Raw genomic sequence first — 24142 nt, forward strand, 5'->3', positions numbered from 1 at the left:
AAATTTACACTTAAAAACTATTTTTTAAATTGAGATGGATACTACGTATTATTAACATTTTAAAATTTTCTTTTCTTAAAAAAAACTTTTTTTATTGCTGTAATTTTCTTTGATTAGTTATTCTTAACAGATATAATTACTATTGGTTTTTGCTATTATTTTTTTTAAATTTTGAATATATATTCTTTTATACTTTTCTTTTTTTTTTCTTTTTGATAATTTATTCAGTCAACAATGATAAAATAAAATTTTAATTTACAAGAATTAGATAAATGATTTTTGTAAATCATTAATTTTTTAAAGAAAGTGTTAAATAAATTTAAAATCTTAAAGAGTTACATAAAATGAACCATATTGTTAATAATGCATAAAAAAAAAAAAAAGAAATAAAATAAAATAATTTATATATATATATTATCACAGAAAAATGAAATATTAATTTTATATTATTATTTATAATGATATAAAGATTAAAAATGAATTTAAGCTTTATATGCTCTAGATTTCCTTCTTCCTCTTGCTTTTTCAAATTTTCTTCCTTTTGAACGAACATAAGGTCTTGCTTTAGATTTTGGAACACCAGGTGCCTTACCAAAGTGTTTTTCAGCCGTTCTTGCTTTGGTTGGTCCTCTTAAAAGTATACATTTTTTTCCAGTAGGATATTTCAAAGCTAATTGATCAAAAGTTAAGCATTCACCACCAGCATCTAAAATTCTTTTTCTAGCACTTTCTGTAAATCTTAGTGCGCATACTTTTAATTTTTTACAACTAAATAATCTCTTGTCATCTAAATAAAATAATGGTTAAAACATGGTTAAAAATAATATATATATAAAACACTTTTGATTTATATCTTAACATTTAAATGCAATTAAATATATATATATATATATATATAAGAAATAAAAAATTTAGTTTCTATTTCTATTAGATATATTAAAAATTACGAATTATATAATATGCAACTCAAAATTAATGAATATAAATTGATAATAATAATCACATATTTATATTTTATTCAATTAATAAACAATAAAAAAAATAAAAAAAAATTTATATTCTTTATGTTAATCAAATAATGAAAAAATAACAAAATAAATTTTATAAATTCTTAATAAATATAATCAGAACGTTCTACCATCTCCATTAATAATGTCAGAAGACCGTCGTGATTCGTAGAAACTTATTCATCATATGTATTTAATTATATATGTATGTAAATTATAAAAATAAACGAACTATTTTTTAATAATTATTATTACCTGTTATTGAACCAACAACAACTGCGACGTCGTCTGGATGTTTTATCATATGAGCTTGTAATTTAGATAATGATAATGGGGGCCTAAAACGTTTAGGCATAATAAGTCTTTTAGCAATTATTTTATTAAAATTAGCATTCGTTCTTCTTGCTAAAAAATTATATAACTTCACCAACAGCCTCATGTATGGGTTTTTTGAAACCAGATGTTTTCTTCCATGCTTTTTTATTCTTCCCACATTTTTAAGAGCGATACCCTAAAAAAAAAAAAAATTATTACATATTTTCCTCGAAATATTTTATAATTTTTAATATGCATAGATAATTTTATGCAATTAAATTTAATTTTATGTATTTATTTTTTTCTATTTTAATTTATTTGTCGCATTAAAATAGCCATTCTATGAAATTTATAAAAATGTAATAAAATTCATTTCTATTTTTAAATATGAAAATATACTTACCATATTTTTAAATCAGTTATAAAAAGAAATAAAGTTTTTTAAAAAAAAATAGATAAAAATACCAAAGTATATTTAAAAAAAAAAATAATTTTAATTTTCTACTTAATTGTAATAATATTTTTTTTAATAAAAAAATAATATATATGAAACAATAAAAAATTCTTAAAATGAATTAAATCATTTTGTTGTATAATTTTTCTTCAATACATAATATATAAAGTAAAATACAGAAAAAAAATATTTCTTTTTTAAATTATATATTTATCCATAATGTATTTATCCTTTTATTTATACATATATATAACATATAATTTTTTTTTTTTTTTTTTAATGCATTAAAAAATTTTCTTATAAAAATATACACTTATTAATACATTAATTTCTTCAATGATATAACCCCTTTTATAACATGACTATATGAAAAAAAATTTAATAATGAATGATATATTATTGATATATTGTTAATTTCTTAAAACATTAAGAAAAGAAAAAGGCATATTAAGAAAATATATAAAATAAATCATAGTTTATAAAATAAAAAATTATATATATTTTTTGATATGCAATATATAAAGTATTATATATTGTAAAAATTATTTTACATTTTTTTTTATGTTTTGCATAATATCAAAATAAAAATTGATTACAAAATTCAATAAAAGATATTTTTTTTTATAATTTAATATTAGTAGAAAATAAAAATAAAGTTATTATATGTTTTTTTTTTTTTTTTATAAATAGAAGATTAAAAAAAAATATTTGCTTTTAATCTATAAAATTAACATTGTAATTTACGAAATAAATATTTTAAAAAAGCTTAACTTTTCTATAAAAATTAAGTAGGAAAATTTTTTTTTTCTGTATATATTTTTTACATTTAATTTAAAATTGATATTATTGTAAATTATTTACTTTTAATTATTATTCATCTTAAGTTTATTTTATCTACTTTTGAATAAAATTTAATTGGAACATAAGTTTATTTTATATTATTTTATTCTTATTTTTCTTTTATTGATTATCTTTTTATTTAAATATATATTTATTTTTTTTGGTATTCAGTTGAACGAAAATGGTTAAAACTATAGATAAATCATTAACAACAAATGTAAGTTTTTTAAAAATACACAAAATTAAAAGATATATAGAATATTTTTATGGTTTGTAAATGATATAAATGAATTTTTTTTTAATATTTTATATATAATTAGCATATTTATTTTTTTACAAATTAATATTAATGTTTTTCATATTCTGAAATATTTTATTGCCTTTTTAAACTTTAAAAATATAGAAAGAAATAAATCTTAAAATATATGGATATATACTATAAATTTTGCAATGTTTTTTTGTTTAATCATATGCATATATATATATATATATATATTTGGATATATTTTACTTTTAATGTATTGAATTTTTTATATATTTTTATTCTTCTTAATTTTTGTTTTTAGATACAACAATATCACATAGTTGGTAGAGCTGTTCCAACTGAAAAAGATAAAAACCCTAATGTTTATCGAATGTGTATATTTGCAAAAAATGAGACAAATGCAAAATCTCGATTTTGGTATTTTATGAAAAAAATAAATAAATTAAAAAAATCAAACGGAGAAGTGTTAGCTTGTGAAAAAATAAGAGAAAGATTTCCATTACGAGTAAAAAATTATGGTGTTTTATTAAGATATGATAGTAGAACAGGAACACATAATATGTATAAGGAATTTAGAGATACTACCAAAGAAGGAGCTATTTCTCAGTTATATTCAGAAATGGCCGGAAGACATAGAGCAAGAGCATCTTCCATTAGTATTATAAGAATATCTGAAATTAGTTCTAATTTAGTTAGAAGACCACATATTAAACAGTTATTAAAAAAAAAACTAAGATTCCCAGCATTACATTTGCCTACATTGAAGAGAGAATTTAGAAAAAAATATTCAGCTAAAAGACCATCTACATACAGAATGTAAATTAGCATAATTCAGTGAAAAATAATATTTTATTATTTCTATTGGATAAAATAAATTGTATTTTGATAAATTATTAAAAAAAAAAAAATTGTTTTTATTTTAATTTTTTTTTTCTTATTTTTATTCTTTTTTTTTTTTATTATTTTTAATTAAACTTTAAAAACATTTATTTTTAAGGAGTTTAAAGTAAAATGAAAAATATATGATATCTTCTATAAATTATCTTAAAAATAAAGAAAAATATTAAAAAATATAAGTTAAAATTTCACTCATTAATCATAGTTTATTGGTTTACTATAATTAGAACACGTAAGATTTATATTCATATTATGAAAAAAATACTTTTAAGTTTTGCATTTTGTCTATTTTAAAGAATTATAGTTGCAACTTTTTCTTAAAATAATCCTTAACTTTAATAATAAATAAGTAAATGTATTTCGTTAAAAATAAAATCAAAAGTACACATCTATATGAATATTGTTCTCTTGATATCATAAATATTATTTAAATTTTTATTACTTTATTTTATTTTATATAATTTTATACTTTTTCTTTTTTCTTTTTTCTTATTTGAAAACATGTGATAATTTATGCATTTAAGCACATTTACTTAATTGTAATATGAAAAAATGAATTTAATAGAATATTCTTTAAATAATTAATGTTTTATACATAAAAGAGAAATTTATAAAATATCTCGAAACTTAAATTTATTGTAAATAAAATTATTTTTTTTACATGATTTAATGCTATTTTTTTTTTTTTTTTTTTTTGTATTTAACATTGAAAAATTATATTTATTACTTATTTTATTTGTATTTATTTTTATTTTATTTATTTATTTTTTTTTAATTATTTATGCAAAAGTTTCTTCATAATTTGAAAAATTTTTTTTTTCGTAATTTATTGAAGGCAAAAATGATGCACTAAATAATGAGTTACCATAATTGCTTTTTTTTTGCATATCCCTATATATTAATTACCATTAAATATTGGCTCTCTTCGGAGATGCCGTTTGTTAAAATTGGAACGATACAGAGAAGATTAGCATGGCCCCTGCGCAAGGATGACACATGACGTTCGAGAAGGAATGTAATTTTTTTTTAAATAAATTTATTATTAAAAAGTATTATAAAAAAAATTTGAATATTTTGAATTAACATAAAGGTTCAATTTTTTAATTCATTTTCAATATTAAAAAAGTTAATTTTTTTTTTTTTATATTTTAAATAAATGATTGATTATTTTTATTTTTTATGAATAAAAATAGAGAATTTAAAAATACCAAAAATAAAATATATAAATTAAACGGGCAAACCTAAGCCATATATAAATATATTTTATTAAAAAAATGAAAAAGATATATAAATACATTAATTGATGTAGAAAATGGCAAAAGACATTTATTTTTATTTCTTATGTAAATACATAATCATAAATATTTTTGTTATTTTTACATATATACGTAAATGTACAATTAAAATGTAAAATAAAAATAAAGAACATTATGTGTGGAAAAGGCAAAATCAAATAATGAAAAAGTGGTATGGCTAGTGTTATAAATAAAAAAAATTTTAATTTTATGTAGTTATTAAAAAGATTGTAATACAGTATATATCTTTAATTCCATAAAAAGAAATATAAATTTCTAAAAAATTTTGAGATTTTTTCCTTTAAGAGAAAATTTTTTTATGAATACATCATTTATTATTTCTCTTAACGTATATAAGTAAGAAACCTAAGAAAAAATAAATAAATATTTATAACTGTGAAATAATAGAACTTAAGGAATATAACATTTTCATCATTTTCCATTATATTTTGCATAATTACAAAATATAGCATAAACTTTTGTAACAAAGTACTTTTACGTTCATTATTGCAAAGTTGAACATATAAATTTCCCTGAGGATATATTTATCTTTAACTATTGTTGCATATGATTCTTCTCGCTTTTAAAAATTAAATTAAGTAATAATTTTGTCTATTTCGCATCACATTTGAATTTTAATATAGGAATATATCTAACTCATGTATGCTATCAACTACTCAAAAACACAAAATCAAGGACTATCTGATTTCTAGTGTTTTGTTTTGGTAAATTTATCTTTGCATAATAATGTCTTATTAATACTTATTTATGCTTCATATTTACTATATCCTCCATATATTTGTGTTCTCAAGTTATTTATAATAAAAACTTTAGCATAAACATATTATCTATTACCTTTTTATACCACCTCAGCGAGAATCATCGTAAGTCCTTTGCATATCAAGATATTAATTAAAAGATTCTTAAAAAAACTTTAATAAAGAAATTAATAAAAATAAATAAAAAACTGTAAACACAATTCAGTAAATTCTTAGAATACTCTATTATATTTTTAATTTGCAATAAATACTTCATGTGTTTCCTTTTATATAAATAAAGTGTGTATTATGTATTATTACATAGTATATTTTTAACAGGGAAAGAAAGATATATAGAACGATTCAAAATTAAAAAGAAAAAAGTAAAATATTGATTAAATTTATTTTGTAATTATGATAATTTAATGTTTCATTTTTTCTAATTTTTCATCTAGTAATCATTTAAATAATTTTTATATACAATATTTGATATAAATAAAAAGTTATATGAGAGTAAGTATATATATTGATGTAACTAAAAATATAAAAACGATAGTTTTCTATATTTTTTATGTTAAAGGACTAGCTAGAAAAAGAGAATACTGTTTTAATATATAATAGAAAACCTAAATATAAATTAAACATTAAAAATTTATATATAATTTCTTTTAACACTCAAAAAAAATTCATAAAAAAAAAAAAACATTTATCTTATTTACATAGTATAAAATGAAAAATGTTTAAAAAAAAAAATATATAATTTAAAGTACAAACTATGGATAATACTTTTTTAATGAAAAATAACAAACGTCTGAAAATCAAAAAGGAATAAATTAATTCTAAAAAATTTAAAAGAGAATTAAATTTCATAAGGTATTAATTCTAAAATAATTTTATACAAAAAAAAATTTATAATTAAAACTAAAATTCCCCCACTCAAAATGTATAAGTTTATAATTACTAAATAGTCAAATTGTTTTAAAAAAAATGTAACATTTATAAAAAATTAATGATTTAAAGAAAATATTTTTTTTATAGAAGTATACTAAAAAAAAAAAAAGAAATTAATAGAAAAAAAGTAGATTAAATCCTCTTAAAGTTACAGAATATAATGGTGGTTGTCTCATATTAATAATATTTTGTTATTAAAAAAAATATATATAGCATAGGTTTTGTTTTAAAAAAAAAATTATTACTATAATAATAAATACATTTTCATACATGCATATATAGCTCCTTTTTAATATTAAATAAAATTGTATAAAAATGTTATTGCTCAAATTATCAAATTATTTCTCATAAATTTTAATTGTACCCCTGGCGGGGATCGAACCCGCAACCTTTGGATTAGAAGTCCAACGCGCTATCCAATTGCGCCACAGAGGCTTCAATACTTTTGTTATTTCATTAATATATATAAAATAAAAAAAAATTAAAAAGTTAATATATAAATGTATTTATATACATATATATATATATATATTTATCTATAAGATTTTTTATTATTTTTTTTTTATAATTTAATATTTTTGTAACGTATGTATAATTATTTGAATAATTAAGTATAATCACTCGAATTTTTTATATATAATTATTCCTTTATATACATAAGAAATATGTAGTAAATATTATAAAAAAATTTCATACATTTTCCGGAATATTATATATTTCTTTGTAAAAAAGCTAAAAGAAATATAATGATTGAATTGTATTTTTTTTTTTTTTGTATATTCATATAAAAAGGTTCTTATTATAATTTATACAGATGAAATGCAATTTTTTAAATTTACGTATTATCCCTATAAAAAAATCCTGTGTTAAAAAAAAAAAATTTTTTTTTAAAAGTTGTTTTTTAATTTTAATACCATTATTAGAACTTCCAAAAATTTTTACATTCTAATTTCTAATGAAGATAATTCTAAATTATTATTTTTATTAAATTATTAATTTTAATTTAAATTTACTTAACATTATTATAAAGCTATAATACTGAAAGTAACATAAAAAAAAGAAAAAAAAACATATAATACCGTTAGGCCTTAGTTTTTTTTTTTTTTTTTTTTTTTGAATTTTAATTGTAATGTTAATAGACAATTCCTAATTTTTTATATAAAACAAAACAGTAATTTTATATTCAAATATAATACGCTTTTATAAGAACAATTCTAAATGAAAAATGATTTTATCAGTTAATTTTCAGAACTTTAGATTAATTTTTATTAAAAGTAAAAATTATTAAAAAAAAATTTTATAGTTTTAACGTAATTTTTTTTTAAAAGTTATCGTGAGAATATGTAATTGATCCACTTAAGTTGTTCAGTGAAGTTATATAATTGCTATCAAACCTTTTATATATAGAAAGGAAAAATATTTTTCTCCTAAATGTTTACATACTCCCTCGAACAATAAAAACATGAATAATCCATTTCAAATTTACCATTAGGAATTCAGGAATTTAAAGATTTCTTTTAGTTTATATTTGCTCATATGTTTTTATATTTTAAAAAAATAAGATTAAAAAAATTATCTTTTTATCAACATTATTTTTTTATTTATCCTTAGTTAATGTAATTTTTTTATAATTGTAATTGGTGTAATGACACATGAACATTTAGCAAAAAATATTTAAAAAAAATAAATTTATTATGCATACATAAAAAAATTATGAGACTGCAAAAAAAAATAAATCTATAATGCTATAGAAAAGTTCGTAATTTTTTCATAAATTTTAAATGAATAATATTTTATAAGTATATGTTTTTTTTGTATTAAAAGTCAAAAAAAAGTTTGTATTTTTTTTTTTTTCAATAAATTACCTTTTTTAAATAAAATTTTAATTCTCTCTCTCTATAAATATTTTTATATGTAAATGTATAAAAAAAAAAAAAAATAAAAAAAAAAATAAAATTCATATTTATATTCATTGAAAAATATAATTTTATAGAATATTTAAATCAAATGTATGTTCTGTATTGATTCATTTAATATTATAAAAAAAAAAAGAATGAATATTATGTGTCTCTCCCCTCACTCATGAATAAGTATAATTAAAAATATAGAAAAAAAAAACTGTATATGATAAAAAAAATTTAATTTCTTTCATAAATATAATAGTTACAAAAACAAACATAATGAAGTGGTTATAATGAGTAAAAAAAAAATGAGATATGATTAAAAAATATAAAGATGTCTCTCTCAGCATTCATGAATAATTTTTAAATATTTTATATTATACTTAACAATAAAGGCAAATGAATAATACAAATATATAAATATTTTATGTATTATGCTCATAAAAATTTAATTAAAGTAATATATTTATAGAATAAATTAAAAAAAAAAAAGCATTTTTTTAATTCAAAAATAATAAACAAAAAAAAAAAAAAATGAAATAAAAGTAAAAAAAACATATAAATGAATAAATAAATACATATTTAAATAAAAAAAGCGAATAATAAACAATATAAGAGATTCACTACTTAGAATTTATATGATGGACTATATGCTGCAAATGAAAAAATAGCCGCCGTTACACTTGCTGAAAAAAAAAAATATAAATATACATATATATATACATAAAATACAATTATATTAAAAATAAAATAAGATCAAATATTATATGTGTACAAAATGATATTTATAATAATGTATTTAGAATTTTATAAGTCTAATGTATTCTGTAAAAAGTTAATATGTATATGAAATAAAATTACCAGAAAAGAAAACTGTTATAATCCAAGACAAAAAAACAGTTCTAAACAGTTTTAAATTTACACAAGATGTGTTTAAAAATGATAAGGAAAATTTTTTCTTGCTTGCTATACCAAAATTTTTATCTTTATCACAATCTAAAGAATCGTCTAATATTTTCAAATTCTTTCTTTTGTTTGCTGATGTTTTGGCTTCAACTAAACCAACACCGATAACACTAGAAACGGCACAATGGGTAGAACTTAATGGAATACCACATATACTAAAAAATAAGACTATTAATCCTGATATTAATTCTACAGTAAAACCTCGAGAAGGTGTAATTTTAATAAGCTTCATTCCAACAGTTTTAATAACTTTATATCCTAGCAAGGATAAACCTAAAGACATAGATAATCCACCAAATAATAATATATACCACTGAACTTTTATTTTTCCTTTTATTCCATTATTATATGTATTAAATACAGCAGCAAATGGGCCAATTGCATTGGCTGTATCATTTGCACTTTGTGCTACTACACCTAAAATTGCACTTATAATTTGTAATGAAGAAAAAACTATTTCCGTTTCTGGATCAAAATTTTCAATTAACATTTCTGGTATATTATTATTTTCAATTGATTTTTTATCATCTATTATATCGCTTTTAAAACTTATTTTCTTAATATTCATTATATTTTGATAATCTTTTTCATGATCAACTTTTTTTTTTTCAATTATTTCAATTGGAATATGTGCATTAGTTTGTGTTCCTTGAGTTTCATTTGATGCTACTGAATTTAAGCTACTGTTTTTTATATTACAGAAATTTCCTTTACCATTTTTTTCTATATCAATCATTTCATCTCCATATACTTTTTTATTTAAATGATAATTTCTTATTCTATTGCTATATATAACATATATGATGAATGAGCCAACACATGTTAAAAATATAGATATTCCAAGGCATATCAATGAGGAATAAAAAACATGAAATGTACTCCAATCTTGAAGATAACATGGTGAAGAAATAAACTCTTTACCATCTTTTAACATTTTACATTTTATATCTAATACAATTGGATTATGAAATACTAAAAATACACTAAAAGGTAAAGTTATTAAAAAAATCAAAAACCAATAGGATCTTTTAATAATAGTAAGCGAGTTATTTCTTCTTAATATTAAAATACGTAATAAACAAAATGCCAAAGCAGAACATGTACTCGCTAGTAGGGGAGCTGCAAACCATGAAATAACAATACTATGTATTTTCTCCCATTTTATTGACTTTTTATTTCCTGTAGCTAATCCAAAACCCATCAAAGCTCCTATTATGCTGTGTGTAGTTGAAACCGGTATTCCAGCAAAAGTTGCAATAGCTAGCCAAACAGTTGCTCCCATTAAAGCACAACACATACCTAGCATTAAAAATTCAGGCGCATCGTAAAATACTTGAAAATTTATTATTTTTGAACGAATTGAATCCGTAACAGTTCCACCTAATAAACTTGCACCTAAGGCTTCAAAAAAAAAGGCGACTATAATTGCTTTTTTTACTGATATTGCTTTTGATCCAATAGAAGTACTAAAAGTATTTGCTATATCATTGGCTCCCGTAACAAATGCCATAAAAAAACATGCTATACCGCTTGTGATGACTAACCATAACATATCAGGATTTGTAACCATTTGATTTTTTTATTCAATTTCTTCTTTTTTTTTTATTACTTAATCTACAAAAAAAAAGGAAATAAAAATATGAAATCAATATAAATATATTAAACAAATGTAAAGTATATATATAAAAATATTGAAAATATGCTTTATTTTAAAAAATTGTAATAAAATAAATAAAAACTTAGATCATAATAAAATATAAGCAATAAAAAAAAAAAATATAAATATGTATCTTTATTAAAATCTTATACATAACATTATTCCTATATTATGAAAAAATATATAAATAGTAATGACATATATAAATATATTATTGTAACTATTTTCATTTTTCTTATTTTTTTCTTTTTATTTTTTATAATTAAATAAGTCTGTGTATACAAAATTCAAATATCATCTTCCGTCTTATAATAAAATTTATATATAATTCAATTTTTAAATATATATATTTTATACACATAACTATAATTATATGCAAGCATATGATTTAAAACGGGCATACAGTATTTTTTTTTTTTTTAACTACTCATTTTTTAATTATTTAAAACATACTTAAAGTAACAAATTTAATTACGGAAAGTTGTGATATAAGAAGTTAAGATTTAATTTTAATCTTCTCTTTAACCTTCTTTTTTCTTTTTTCCCCTTAATTTTTGTCTTATTTTTTTTTCTTTAAAGTGAATCTCTTATCTTTATTATTTATTCTCTCTATAATTTTAAATTTCTTATTTATTTTTTTTTTTTCTTGATAATGATTAATCTTCTTTTAAATTATGTTTTAACATCTGAATATTAAAGCAGAAAAAAAATTTTTTTATTTTCCTTTAACACATTAAAAATTTTATTTTAACGTACAGAATATATATACTACTAAAATTTTATGAAATATATATATATATATATATATATAATTTAAATGTTAATATTTTTATTATTTCAATCTCTTTATTATAAAAAAAAAATTTTTTTTTCCTTCTGTGGCTTCATAAAATGAATATGTAATACTATAAATGTATATTAATTGAAATAAAGGAATATAATTTAAAAGAATGTGTGCATAAATATGAAAATTATATTAATATATGTAAAATTTATGATATTAAAAATTTGCATAAAATTATATTCAAATATATTGTTACATTTTAATCACTAAGAATGTGGCATGTATGATATTATTTATAATTTTTTTATAAGTTCAAATAAAATATAATATTATATATATAAAATATTTTTAAACAAAAAATTACGCATGGAAAAAATTAAAAATTCACTAAATATTTCTTAAGTTTTAATTTTTTTTTAATTCTTACATTTTATATAAATTTATATTTTATATTCATGAAAGTCTGCTTTTTTATAAATAAAAATCCAAAAAAAATATATTTTTTTACTATATTTTTAAAAAATCTATAAAAAAAGTAAAATAGTTATATAAAGAAATTTTTGCATCCTCATTCAAAAACTTAATTTTATATAAATAATTTCTTTTTTTGTTTATTTTATTTTAATTTCTATATATTTCTTTATATATATATATATATATATTTTTTTTTTTTTTTGAGTATATATAAAATTTACCTTAAAAAAAAAAATTCTTGTAATTAAATTGAGTATTCATGAAAAAAAAAATTTCAAAAAAAAAACAATAAAAAAATATATGTTACATTTTAAAAATTTTTTTACTTCATGATTTGTATAAAACAATATCATCTAATTTTTTTTTTAACATAAAAAAATACTACTTAAGTAGTTATTTTTAAGAAATAACAAAAATTTTCAAACTTCATAGATGTAACAAAATAAAATTTTTATTGGCGAATTTTATTTACTAAAAAAGATAAAACGTATAACATGAAAACATAGACTTTAAATGATTATGATTTATTTTTTTCTTTTAATTATTTAAGCGAAAATCTAATTTTTTTTTAATTTTAAATATTTGCTTAATTAAAATATAAAAGAAAAATTAAATTACATTTGCAACTTATATTCTATAACCCTTTAAAATGTTGAAAGATACCTACATATATACATGCTTTAGTAATTTTTATGTAGTTATATAAATTTAAAAAAATAATAAAAAAACAAGAACGTTCTTTCATTTGAACAACTCTTGAAAGTTTATATCATAATTTTTTATTTTTATTTTATTCAAATGACTTATGCTTATTAAATTATTGGATATGTAAAAAAATAAAACTTCTACAAAAAATTCTTTATTTTTTATAATATCCTACTAATTTAAAAAGTAAAAAGATAAAGTTTTTTTTTTTTTAGAAATCGTAATTATTAATTAAAAAAATATATATATATCATGAATATATTTATTTGTGTATTTTTCATGAGATGTAGATAAAATTATGTATATTTGGATTTTAAGTTGAATATAAGAGTAATAAAAAATAGAATTATAAATATATTCTTTAAGAATCCTTTTTAATTAAAAGATGCTTTAAATAGAATGTTTGTGTTACCTAGTTTTTGATAAGGATAAATGTAGCTAACTGTAAAAGCACATTTTTAATTATAAAAACATAATTATTTTCATTTAAAATGAATAAACAAATGAGCCATAAATAAATATATATATAATTAAGTTAATAAAATATATTATATATATATATATATATACATTGCGATTTTAGAAGTTTATTGAAAATATATAAAGTTGTAAATATATGTTAATAATATTATCTTTGAATATACATAATTGTTTTCCAAAAAATACAAGATTATCATTTTAATTCATTATAAGCATTTCAGTATTATTGCTTTCTTCTATATTTCCTAAAATTAGTAAGATTTTAAAGTGGGTTGATAATTTTTTTAATAACTTCAATATATTTTACATATTCAAACATCTCTTATCATTACAATTTTTTATATATTCTTGTTATTTTATTTTAAATTTTTTTTTTTTTGTTCAATTGCATAGAACTATTACTTTTTTTTACTATCCCAAATCTTAATAAAAAAATATATTGTATGTATATTTTGTAAAGTTTTAAAGCTTATATAATTTGATATTTTATTTGATTTTGTTTAAAAAGTATTGTTTGAAAATGTTTTTTAATTTTATATAATTTTAAATTAATAATGCATACAACAACAAAAAAAAAAAAAATTAAAGGTGAAAATTATTAATGGATATATATATTCCTCTATAAATAATGATGAAATTCTATCATTTTCTGTCAAACAATTTCTCTCATATATATATATATGTATAAGGGGATTATTTTATTTCTTTTAAATTTTTCTTATTGTCCAATTCGAATTTTAATTTACGGCATAGCAAAACACTTTGTACTAATGTATTGGTAGCATGACAAGAAAAGAGTAAGTAATTTTTTGGTTTAATTGAAAGAGCAAAACGCATAAATAACATACTATAAACAGCTAAAACAGCTGTCATTTTCTCGGAAACGTATATTGGTGATTTCATTAAATCATTGCAACCTTTCATTAAAAAAAAAAAAAAGATTTATATTTATTATGAAATAGTAAAACTCATATATAATTTTGTTAATATATTTAGAAATAAAATTTATATAATATGAAGAATTAAAAATATATTTCAAATACATTATTTAATGATTTTAATAAAATTAAAATCCATTTAAAATATAGAAAAAATTTACCAGCAATTACAAAACCCCAATTTGCCAAAGGTGCCCAGAACATAATGCTAAATGCATTAGATTTAATATTGTTATAAAGCAATTTAAATTTCGACATATTCATATATATGTAATTAATTTTATTTTATTGTTTTTTTTTTTCTATAAATATATTATGAAGGCTTATATGAACATAAATTGTAAAAAGTATGTCTCATACATACAAATATTTAATATTAATACATAAGTTTATATGTTAAATAGTATTGAAGAAATATATTTTTTTATTCATGAATAATATTTTAATATTAAAAATATATACATATGTAAAGGAAAAATGCTGCAAAAGTATAAATGATATTATAATTTGTATCAGTTCTCTTAAAAAAAAAATAAAATTAAAATATATTAAATAAAATAAACTCTAAGAAAAAAATATTTGATTTCTATTAAAAATGTGAAAAAAAAAAAGAAAAAAGAGTGGAGTGTATTCTTAATTTTAATAAAAATATTAAAATCTATTAATAATTATTATTTTCATAATAATATATTGCTTAATAATTATAAAGCTATAAAAAAAAAAAAAAAGAAAAAGAAAAAATTAAGTAAATTTTGAAATTTTAATTATTTTATTTTTTTTTTTATCTTTATTTTTTTTTTTTTTTGTGTTGTACACCAAAGTGTGTTAAAATTTTTTATTATATTAAAAAAAAATACAAAGAAAAATTTTATGAGAAATATATGCCAAAAAAAAAAGTTTAATAATTCATATTATAACCTAAAGCATTCTCTTTACAAAATTAAAAATATACTACCAGTATGTTAGCTAAGATTCAATAAGAAAAAAATAAAACAATATATAAATGGATATTTTTTACTTCAATATTCTAATTAATCTACAAAAATAAAAGTTCAAACCTTATATAACTAGGGCATATTTACTTTATTATATGTGCGTAAAATTTTTTTTTAGTATGTTTAAATAATTTATTCTTTTATATCCTAAAATTATCCAAAAAAATTTAAGAGATATAAAAATAATTATATTAAAGATTTTTCTGCACTTCTTATTTTATTTAATTACCTAATTTAAATAATAATTGAAAATTAAATTAAAATTTTTATACTTAAGTATTATCTTTTTATTCTTCCTTTATAGAGAACATCTCCAAAGCATTAATATATATAAAAATGAATTAGATAATAAAATTATATTAGAAGAATAATTAAAATATATTTTTTAATGATCTAAAACCATTACATATTTTATTTTACTACATTAATGTATTATTTTAAAGTTATCCTTTAAATTACTAGTATGCTTTGAAAAATTAAAAAAGCATTTAGCGCTATATTAAAATTTGCAAATGAAGGAAAGAATTTAATTCTATTAATAAATTTAAACAAAAAAAATGTTAATAAAAGAGTAATAAATTTTGTATATTTATATTAACTTTAATATATATAGTAAAAAATATATAAATCATTCCACTGCATATATGTTTTTTACAAATGTGTTAAATACTTAAGAGCATCTAAATTCATTTTTCTCTTATTATTATTTACCATTAATAAATAATTTTTGTAGTAAATAATTTCTAAACTTAGTAAAGAGATTCGCATACGTTGAAAAAAAAAAAAATAATAATAAAAATAAATGTATATAAGAAAGATAGTAATAACAGTTTTAATGATATATAAATTTGTTGGTGTAAATTTTTATTTTATGCATTTTCTAAAAGATATTTTATGTTTAAACTAAAAAATCCAAACAAAATTCTTTTTAAAAAGACTTATTTTTTAATGTTGTACAAAAATTCCAAAATGTATTGCTAAAAAGTATATGTTTTACTTTTTATTATGACAAAATTTATATAAAGAAATTATAAAAATATATGTATTTTTTTCTCTTTTTATTTCTTTTATATAATTACACTTTTATTTTTATATTTATCTCTTAAAATTTAGTTATTTATGTTTCAAACGAAAAAAAAGAGAAAAAATGTATATATAAAATATGCACTTATTAAGGAATAAGTAAATTATTGTATCTGTACGTGTAATATATTTTTTTTATAATTGTGTATAATAAAACTAATTAAAAAAAAAATACAAAAGAAATATAAAAATGTATATTATTTAATAAAGAAAAAAATTAAAAATACATAAGAAAAAATAAAAAAAAGAATTCAACAAAAAAATTAATAAGAATATAAAAAAAAATTGATAATAAAATTTAAGAAAAAATAACGAAAAATATGAAAATTACATATACCATGATTTTTTAGGTTTTACCTTTTTTTACTTTTTCTTTAAATTTTTTGTATTGTTTTAATTTACATTTACATTTTTATTTTTTTCTTATATATTAAAATTTTTAATAATTTGCTCTTCACAATTTATATTTAACTTTTTTTTCCTTTTCTAAATGAAAATATCTATTATTTTTTAAAAGTAATAATTTTATTATTGCTTTTGATATTAAATATATTTTTTATAATAAATTTCATGAATACATTTTTTAGTTAATTAAAATAATTAGAAGATAATTCAAAAGTTTATAAATTACAAAATGAAACAGTTCGGAAGATAGTTTAAAAATTCTATTAATTATTAATATATTTCTTATTAATTATTTTTTTATAACATTATTTGCATTTATTTAAATATTGTTTCATACACACCTTTTTTATACATGAAAATTCTTATTGATTTGTTTTATCAAAAGGTCGAAATATATGTATATATAAAGGAAAATAAAATATAAAAAAAAAATTTATTATAAATAAATGTAAAAATAAACAAATAAAAAAAACAAACAAAAAGATAAATAATTTAACAGAAAACTTTAAAATATTATTGTAGAATTAGAAAATAGAAACTAAAAAGATAATACATTTATAATATCTTTTGTTTTTAATTTCATATAATCTATTAATTTTTTTGTTTTCTCAAAAGATAGTAAAAAAAAATTAAAAGCAAAAATATTTATAACAATATTCTTTTTATGTATTAATAAGACAAATTTTTAACAAAAACTTTATATCACATTAGCTTTTTTTTAATATATTTGACATTCTAAATTGTATTTTAAGTAATTTCATTATTTTATTCTTATTGTATAAATTCAATGCATTCATTTTTTTTTATGTAGTTTCAATTATGAACTTGTTTTATTTTTTATTATTTTTTTTTTAATAGAAAAATGTCAAATGAAGAATATGATCATCTTTATAAAATAATTTTAGTTGGAGATGCAACTGTGGGTAAAATAAATAAATCTATTCATATATTATAAATATGAAATATATATATATCCTTTTTCTTATTATATTTTGAAATTTATTAATTTTTTTATTTTTTATTCTTTATTATTATGTTTATGTTTATCATTTTTTAATTGTGAAGGTAAAACACACTTATTGTCAAGATATATAAGAGGTTCTCTTCCTAGTGTTGCAAAAGCAACAATTGGTAAAACTAACAATTATAAATTAATATATTCAACAAAAAAAAAAAATATATTATATAAGCAAATATATATCTTTATAAATTAATTATTTAGCTATCTTTCTATTTATATTTTTTTTTTTTAGGTGTTGAATTTGCTACTAGAACTATCCCATTAGCGGTAGGAGGAACAGTAAAAGCCCAGGTAATTTTTGTTTATGAAGTTACAATATTAATAAATTTTTTTTTTGTATATTTTTATACTCATATTTTTTTTCCTTTTTGCATATAGATATGGGATACTGCTGGGCAAGAAAGATATAGAAGTATAACAAGTGCTCATTATAGAAGAAGTGCTGGAGCTATATTAGTATATGATATAACAAAAAAAAAGACGTTTTTAAGCATTTCTAAATGGTTAGAAGAAATTAGACAAAATGCTGAAAAAGATATTGTAATTATGCTAGTTGGTAATAAAGTAGATCTTACTGAACAGGATGAAAGTAAAAGAAAAGTAAGCATATATATATGTTCTTATTTTAAATACTATTTATATTTTTTTATAAATAATAAGAATTAAAAAATTTTCAATTTAGGTTACATATGAGCAAGGAGCTAGTTTTGCAAGAGAAAACAATCTATTTTTTGCTGAGGCATCAGCTGTATCCAAATTAAATGTAAAGCATATATTTGAAAGTTTATTACAAGAAATATATAATAATAGATTAAAAAGTAATAACGGAAGTTTTAGTAATAGAAGCAATGCTACATGTGAAAATGCAATACAATTGACTAAGGCTCAAAGTGTTATAAAGTTAAATGATATAAATGAAAATGAAAGTGAAGATGATAATAAAAATAAAATGAGATGCTGTTAAATTAAATGATATTGCGTATAAATAGATACCTCCTAAGTAAAAATTGAAAAAAAGAGAAAAAAGAAGGAAATAAAAAACAAAATAAAATAGGAAAAATTACTAATATAGAAATTTCATTAATTTATATATTTATATAATGTTTATCAAATGAATTGTTTGAAAAGTAACATAATAATATATTAATTTTTTGATTTTTTATAATAAATTTTTTTTATATTTCTATATATTTGTCTAACCTCGTTGTTATGCATCTACTTTTATTTTCACTTTTTATTGAGAAATATATTTCATTTATTTCTTTATTTATTTGTTCTATATTCTCTATATTCCTATTTTTACTTTTTTTTTTTTTTTTTTGTCATAAAGTTACATTAATATATTTATTTATTTCCAAATTTTTTCAAGTACTGTTCTGAAGTTCATTTAGATATTCATTTATATAAACTTTCATTCTTTCTCCCTTTTCCATTTCCTTTTTTTTTTCTTTTTTTAACTTATTTTTACCGCTTTTTTATATTTAAATAAATTTTTAGCTATTTCTGAAATTAAAATGAATATTTAAATATAATGAATTATTTTTGTTTATATTAACTCGTATTCTTAAAAATTAATTTTTTTTTCAAAATATATAAAAATTCAATTTTCTAATAAATTATCAGTAGGTTTCTATTTAAAATTTTTACTTATTAAAATATAAAATTAAATTAACATTTATTAGCTTAAGAATACCACCGAAATGAGAAATAACGTAATTTTCAAGAAGTAAAAACGTTTACTTTACATTCTTATTGAAATTGAACATACAAGAAATATTAAATAGATTTTAGATTTTTCATTTGCTTATTTATTAATAAACTTTCTTATTTATGTAGAGTAATAGAGCAATTAATAAAAAAAAAATGTGGGGAAAAAAAAATAAATTAATATTATTATGGTAAATATAAAAGATTAAATATAATAATTAAAAAAAAAATAATATATATTAAAATAGTTTTAAAGTTCTACGTTTGTATTTAAGCATAAAATTATTTACCTTGTTTTTTATATTTCATAACTAGATATTTTTAAATAAACATTATAATTCGTTAACATTTTACTATTTATTTACTACATTTATATATATATATATATATATTTTTTTTATTTATATAATAAAAAAGTATTCGTATAATTAAAATATTTGAACATCATAATGTTATAATAATTCATATATATATTTTTTCTTTTTAATATTTTTATACTTTACAAGAAATTTTTAAACACTTTCGGTTATATATATATATTTTTTTATTGAAATTATAAAACAACATTCTATTTAAAATTAAGTTTTTAACAATTTTTATTTTTTGTCATGTAAAATTCAAAATAGTAAATGTATTTATAAACTAGTATTTTAATTTTTTTCCTTATCTTTTTTCAATTTTATTATTTTAATTTAAAAAAAATTTTTAAGTTTTTTTAATATACATATTTTCTTGAAGAAAAATATAACTTTTTTGTTGTAATTTTCATTTATTTTTAAAATTTATTACAGTCCTTTTTTTTTTTTAGTTTTATCCTTGCTTTATTTGCTTAAACATATAAATATGTTTTTTTTTTATGGTTAATGATTTATTACAATTTAGATTAAAAAAAAAAATAAAATACGATATTTAAATTTATTATGAAAATTAAATTATATTTAAATAAAAAGGCAAAAACTTCATTCAAAGTTCTATTAATATCTTTTGCTTTTTATTCAGTACAAATTTATAAAGCATATATGTATATATATATATATATATTTTTTTTTTTTATATTTTTGTTTATTACCATTAAATAATTATATGCAAGTGTATGTATTATGATCCTATTTTTTTTATAATATTATATTATAATTAATATTATATTAACCATTTTAAGAAATAAATTAATCATATTGTTTCCTTCTTACTTAAAAATAAATAAATATATATGTATATGTATGTATCTATATATATTTATGTATTGATACATAGATAGATAGATAGATATATACATATACATATATATATAAGTTTAAAAAAAGAATAATAAATTTACATATAAAATTATTTAAAAAAAAATGATTATAGCTATTGTAGGTTGCACACACGGAGAATTGAATTTAATTTATTCAACTTTAAACAAAATAGAAGAAGAAAATAATTTTAAAGTGGATTTATTAATTTGTTGTGGGGATTTTGAGTGTGTAAGAAATAGTGTAGATAATGAATGCTTAAATGTCCCAAACAAATATAAAAAAGAAGAAAATGATTTTAAAGATTATTATACAGGAAAAAAAAAAGCAAAAGTGTTAACAATATTTGTTGGTGGAAATCATGAAGCTATGAATGTATTAAAACAATTATATTATGGTGGATGGGTAGCACCTAATATTTATTTTTTAGGATATTCTAATGTTCACAATATAAATAATTTAAGAATAGGTAACCTTAGTGGAATATATAAAAAATATAATTATTATAAAAAATATTGTGAATGGTATCCTTATAACGAGCTAACTAAGGTGAGTGCTTATCACATTCGTAAATATGAAATAGAAAAATTAAAATTAATAAAAGAAAAAATGGATATTGTGATTACACATGATTGGCCAAACAATATTGAAAAGCATGGAGATATAAATGATTTGTTAAGAAGAAAATATCATTTTCAATCTGATATTTATAATAATACATTGGGTAATCCACATACGGAGATTTTATTAAATAAATTAAAGCCTCAATTTTGGTTCGCTTCTCATTTACATGTTAAATATTCTGCCATTTATTTACATAATGACCAAACTAACTATACAAGATTTCTTTCATTAGATAAAGCACAACCACATAAACATTTTTTACAAATTTTAAATATTGAAAAAAAAAATGATATTGTATATCTTAATTTTAATCATTTGTCTAATCTTAATACTGATAATCAAAATGTCAAAAATAACAATACTTACAATCAAGATGGTAAAAATTCAGAAAATATAAAAAATTCGCAAAAAGAAGATATACTGTTAGAGAAGAATGAAAATGCTGATTTCAATAATGAGAATAGTTCTACTGATAATACTAATAATAATTATGAAATAAAATTAAAAGAAGATAATGAAAATTGTCAAGAAAAGGAGTCCTTTTCAAATGAAAATAAAAATTATGAAAAAGAAAAATTAATTAAAAGTAAAGAAAGTGAAATAAAAGAAGAAAATAAACAGCAAATAGAAGAAATAGAAATAAAGGAGAAAAATAAAAAGGAAATAATAAAAGAAGATGAAGTAATAATAGAAGAAGAAATAAATAAAGATGAAGATAATTATAAGGAACGGGAAGCAACAAAAAAAGAACAAGAACAGGAGCAAGAACAAAAACAAGAAAATGAAATAAAAAAGGAAAAAGAAGAAAATGAAGAGAAGGAAGTAGATGATATAAAAAATTGCGAAAATATTAATTTTAATAATAAAAAAGAAAGCAAAATGAAAAATGAAGATTTTAAATTAGATTATAAGAATGAGGATTCAGTAGAAGATAAATGTTATATATGTTATGACTTAGAATGGCTTGCTATTTTAAAAGCAAATCATCACTTCATTTCAATTAGTAGTGTTAAAGATTATAATTTAGAAGACTTGAAGTATCCAACAAAAGAAGATTTTCAATTTGTTGAAAATAAGTTAAAGAATTTAGATAAGATAACAGTTGACGATAAGGATTATTTTTTAGTTCACGGTTATAATAAACCAAATTATAAAAATTTATATGAACAACGACAACTCTTTTTAAAGCGATTTGAATTGGAAGAATTAAATATTTATAATGAATGCGAAATAAATTTTTTTAACGAAGAAATAAAATTACTAGAATCAACAAAAAAGGATGAAGATTTAAATGAACAAAATGAGGTTAGGTTAAGTTTGAATAACCAAACTTAGAGATTGAAAATTATAAGCAAATGTTACTTTCTTTGCCTTTTTTTTATCATATAAATTGTTTCTTTTTTTTTTATAATATCTTTAGTATACATATATATATTTCTTATAATAGTACGTTATGATTTTTTTTTGTCAATAAAAATCATATTTTATATATGTATCTTTTATTAAATTTTTTATTTTTTTTTATGAACTAAAAATTAAAATTTTACTTTAATATATATATGCAAAGAAAATTGAATAAATAAATGTTTATATATTTTACTTTCATTATTTACTATATATATATATGGATATATAGGTATATTTATAGGACATATTTATTAATGTTTTTCTTTAAATTTTTTTATTTTTTATTTTATAGTATAATAATTTGTTATTAAAATATTTTAATGATAAATAAAAAATAAAATAAAATGAAATAAAATTATCTATTTATTCTTAATTTTCCTTTTTCATTTTTAATATTTATTTTTGTTCCAATTTCTTTTTTTTTATATTGGGATAAAAATAAGTCTATTATTAAATAATTAAAATACCAAAATTATTTAAATATATTATTTGATATATATATATATATATGTATTTATATAATTTTAATAAGTTTTTATTGTTACTCATTTTTTTTTTTTTTATATAAAATAAAACATTAATAATTTCATTAATTTATAGTAAAGCGATTGCTAATATATTTATGTACCATGAAATTTTTTATAAAATTTAAGCAACTTATCTTGAAGATTATACATTTTTAAATTTATTTTTATAAATAACTCCTTTTAATATTTATCTTCCTTTTATTTTATTCAAAATTTATATAAAATTTTATAGATAATAAAATAAACAATAAAAAAAATATCATTAGCAAAGACAATAATTTTGCTTTAATATTAAACTGAATAAAATGAGATAAAATAATAAGTAGAAATATATAATTTTTTTTTAATCTATAAAAATAAGTACTATAAATTTAATCTCCTATGTATATAGGCTAAAAAGATATTTACTAGTTGTATGAATACCACTAAATATATTAACAATTTGCAAATC

The 24142-nt window shown here is 17.6% G+C and overlaps 6 protein-coding genes and 3 non-coding genes across 9 annotated transcripts; 4 read left to right on the plus strand and 5 right to left on the minus strand.

The window, feature by feature from the left end:
- Positions 1-482: 482 nt before the first annotated feature.
- On the minus strand, positions 483-1728 carry PRELSG_1256500 (60S ribosomal protein L18-2, putative; the record flags this gene model as incomplete). Its single annotated transcript, XM_028678382.1, has 3 exons — positions 483-787; positions 1263-1518; positions 1726-1728. 3 exons carry the CDS (start codon positions 1726-1728, stop codon positions 483-485), a joined length of 564 nt encoding a protein of 187 aa, XP_028534677.1.
- Positions 1120-1199, minus strand: PRELSG_1256600. Its single transcript, XR_003699275.1, has one exon. It is a non-coding gene; the product is annotated as a small nucleolar RNA snoR20 (small nucleolar RNA).
- A 1069-nt stretch (positions 1729-2797) lies between the features above and the next one.
- PRELSG_1256700 (60S ribosomal protein L18, putative) lies at positions 2798-3701 on the plus strand (the record flags this gene model as incomplete). Its single annotated transcript, XM_028678383.1, has 2 exons — positions 2798-2833; positions 3183-3701. The coding sequence occupies 2 exons, from the start codon at positions 2798-2800 to the stop codon at positions 3699-3701; spliced, it is 555 nt and encodes a 184-aa protein (XP_028534678.1).
- A 994-nt stretch (positions 3702-4695) lies between these two features.
- On the plus strand, positions 4696-4803 carry PRELSG_1256800. Its single transcript, XR_003699276.1, has one exon. It is a non-coding gene; the product is annotated as a U6 spliceosomal RNA (small nuclear RNA).
- A 2340-nt stretch (positions 4804-7143) lies between these two features.
- On the minus strand, positions 7144-7217 carry PRELSG_1256900. The gene has a single exon. It is a non-coding gene; the product is annotated as a tRNA-Arg (tRNA).
- Positions 7218-9310: 2093 nt separating this feature from the next.
- PiT (sodium-dependent phosphate transporter, putative) lies at positions 9311-11219 on the minus strand (the record flags this gene model as incomplete). Its single annotated transcript, XM_028678384.1, has 2 exons — positions 9311-9369; positions 9545-11219. 2 exons carry the CDS (start codon positions 11217-11219, stop codon positions 9311-9313), a joined length of 1734 nt encoding a protein of 577 aa, XP_028534679.1.
- Positions 11220-14442: 3223 nt separating this feature from the next.
- On the minus strand, positions 14443-14951 carry MPC1 (mitochondrial pyruvate carrier protein 1, putative; the record flags this gene model as incomplete). Its single annotated transcript, XM_028678385.1, has 2 exons — positions 14443-14666; positions 14849-14951. The coding sequence occupies 2 exons, from the start codon at positions 14949-14951 to the stop codon at positions 14443-14445; spliced, it is 327 nt and encodes a 108-aa protein (XP_028534680.1).
- A 3081-nt stretch (positions 14952-18032) lies between these two features.
- RAB11b (ras-related protein Rab-11B, putative) lies at positions 18033-19155 on the plus strand (the record flags this gene model as incomplete). Its single annotated transcript, XM_028678386.1, has 5 exons — positions 18033-18093; positions 18236-18301; positions 18424-18482; positions 18570-18791; positions 18874-19155. The coding sequence occupies 5 exons, from the start codon at positions 18033-18035 to the stop codon at positions 19153-19155; spliced, it is 690 nt and encodes a 229-aa protein (XP_028534681.1).
- A 2083-nt stretch (positions 19156-21238) lies between these two features.
- Positions 21239-23092, plus strand: DBR1 (RNA lariat debranching enzyme, putative; the record flags this gene model as incomplete). Its single annotated transcript, XM_028678387.1, has 1 exon — positions 21239-23092. One exon carries the CDS (start codon positions 21239-21241, stop codon positions 23090-23092), a length of 1854 nt encoding a protein of 617 aa, XP_028534682.1.
- Positions 23093-24142: the final 1050 nt, after the last annotated feature.

The sequence above is a fragment of the Plasmodium relictum genome (genome assembly GCF_900005765.1).
Source record: "Plasmodium relictum strain SGS1 genome assembly, chromosome: 12".
NCBI lineage: Eukaryota > Apicomplexa > Aconoidasida > Haemosporida > Plasmodiidae > Plasmodium > Plasmodium relictum.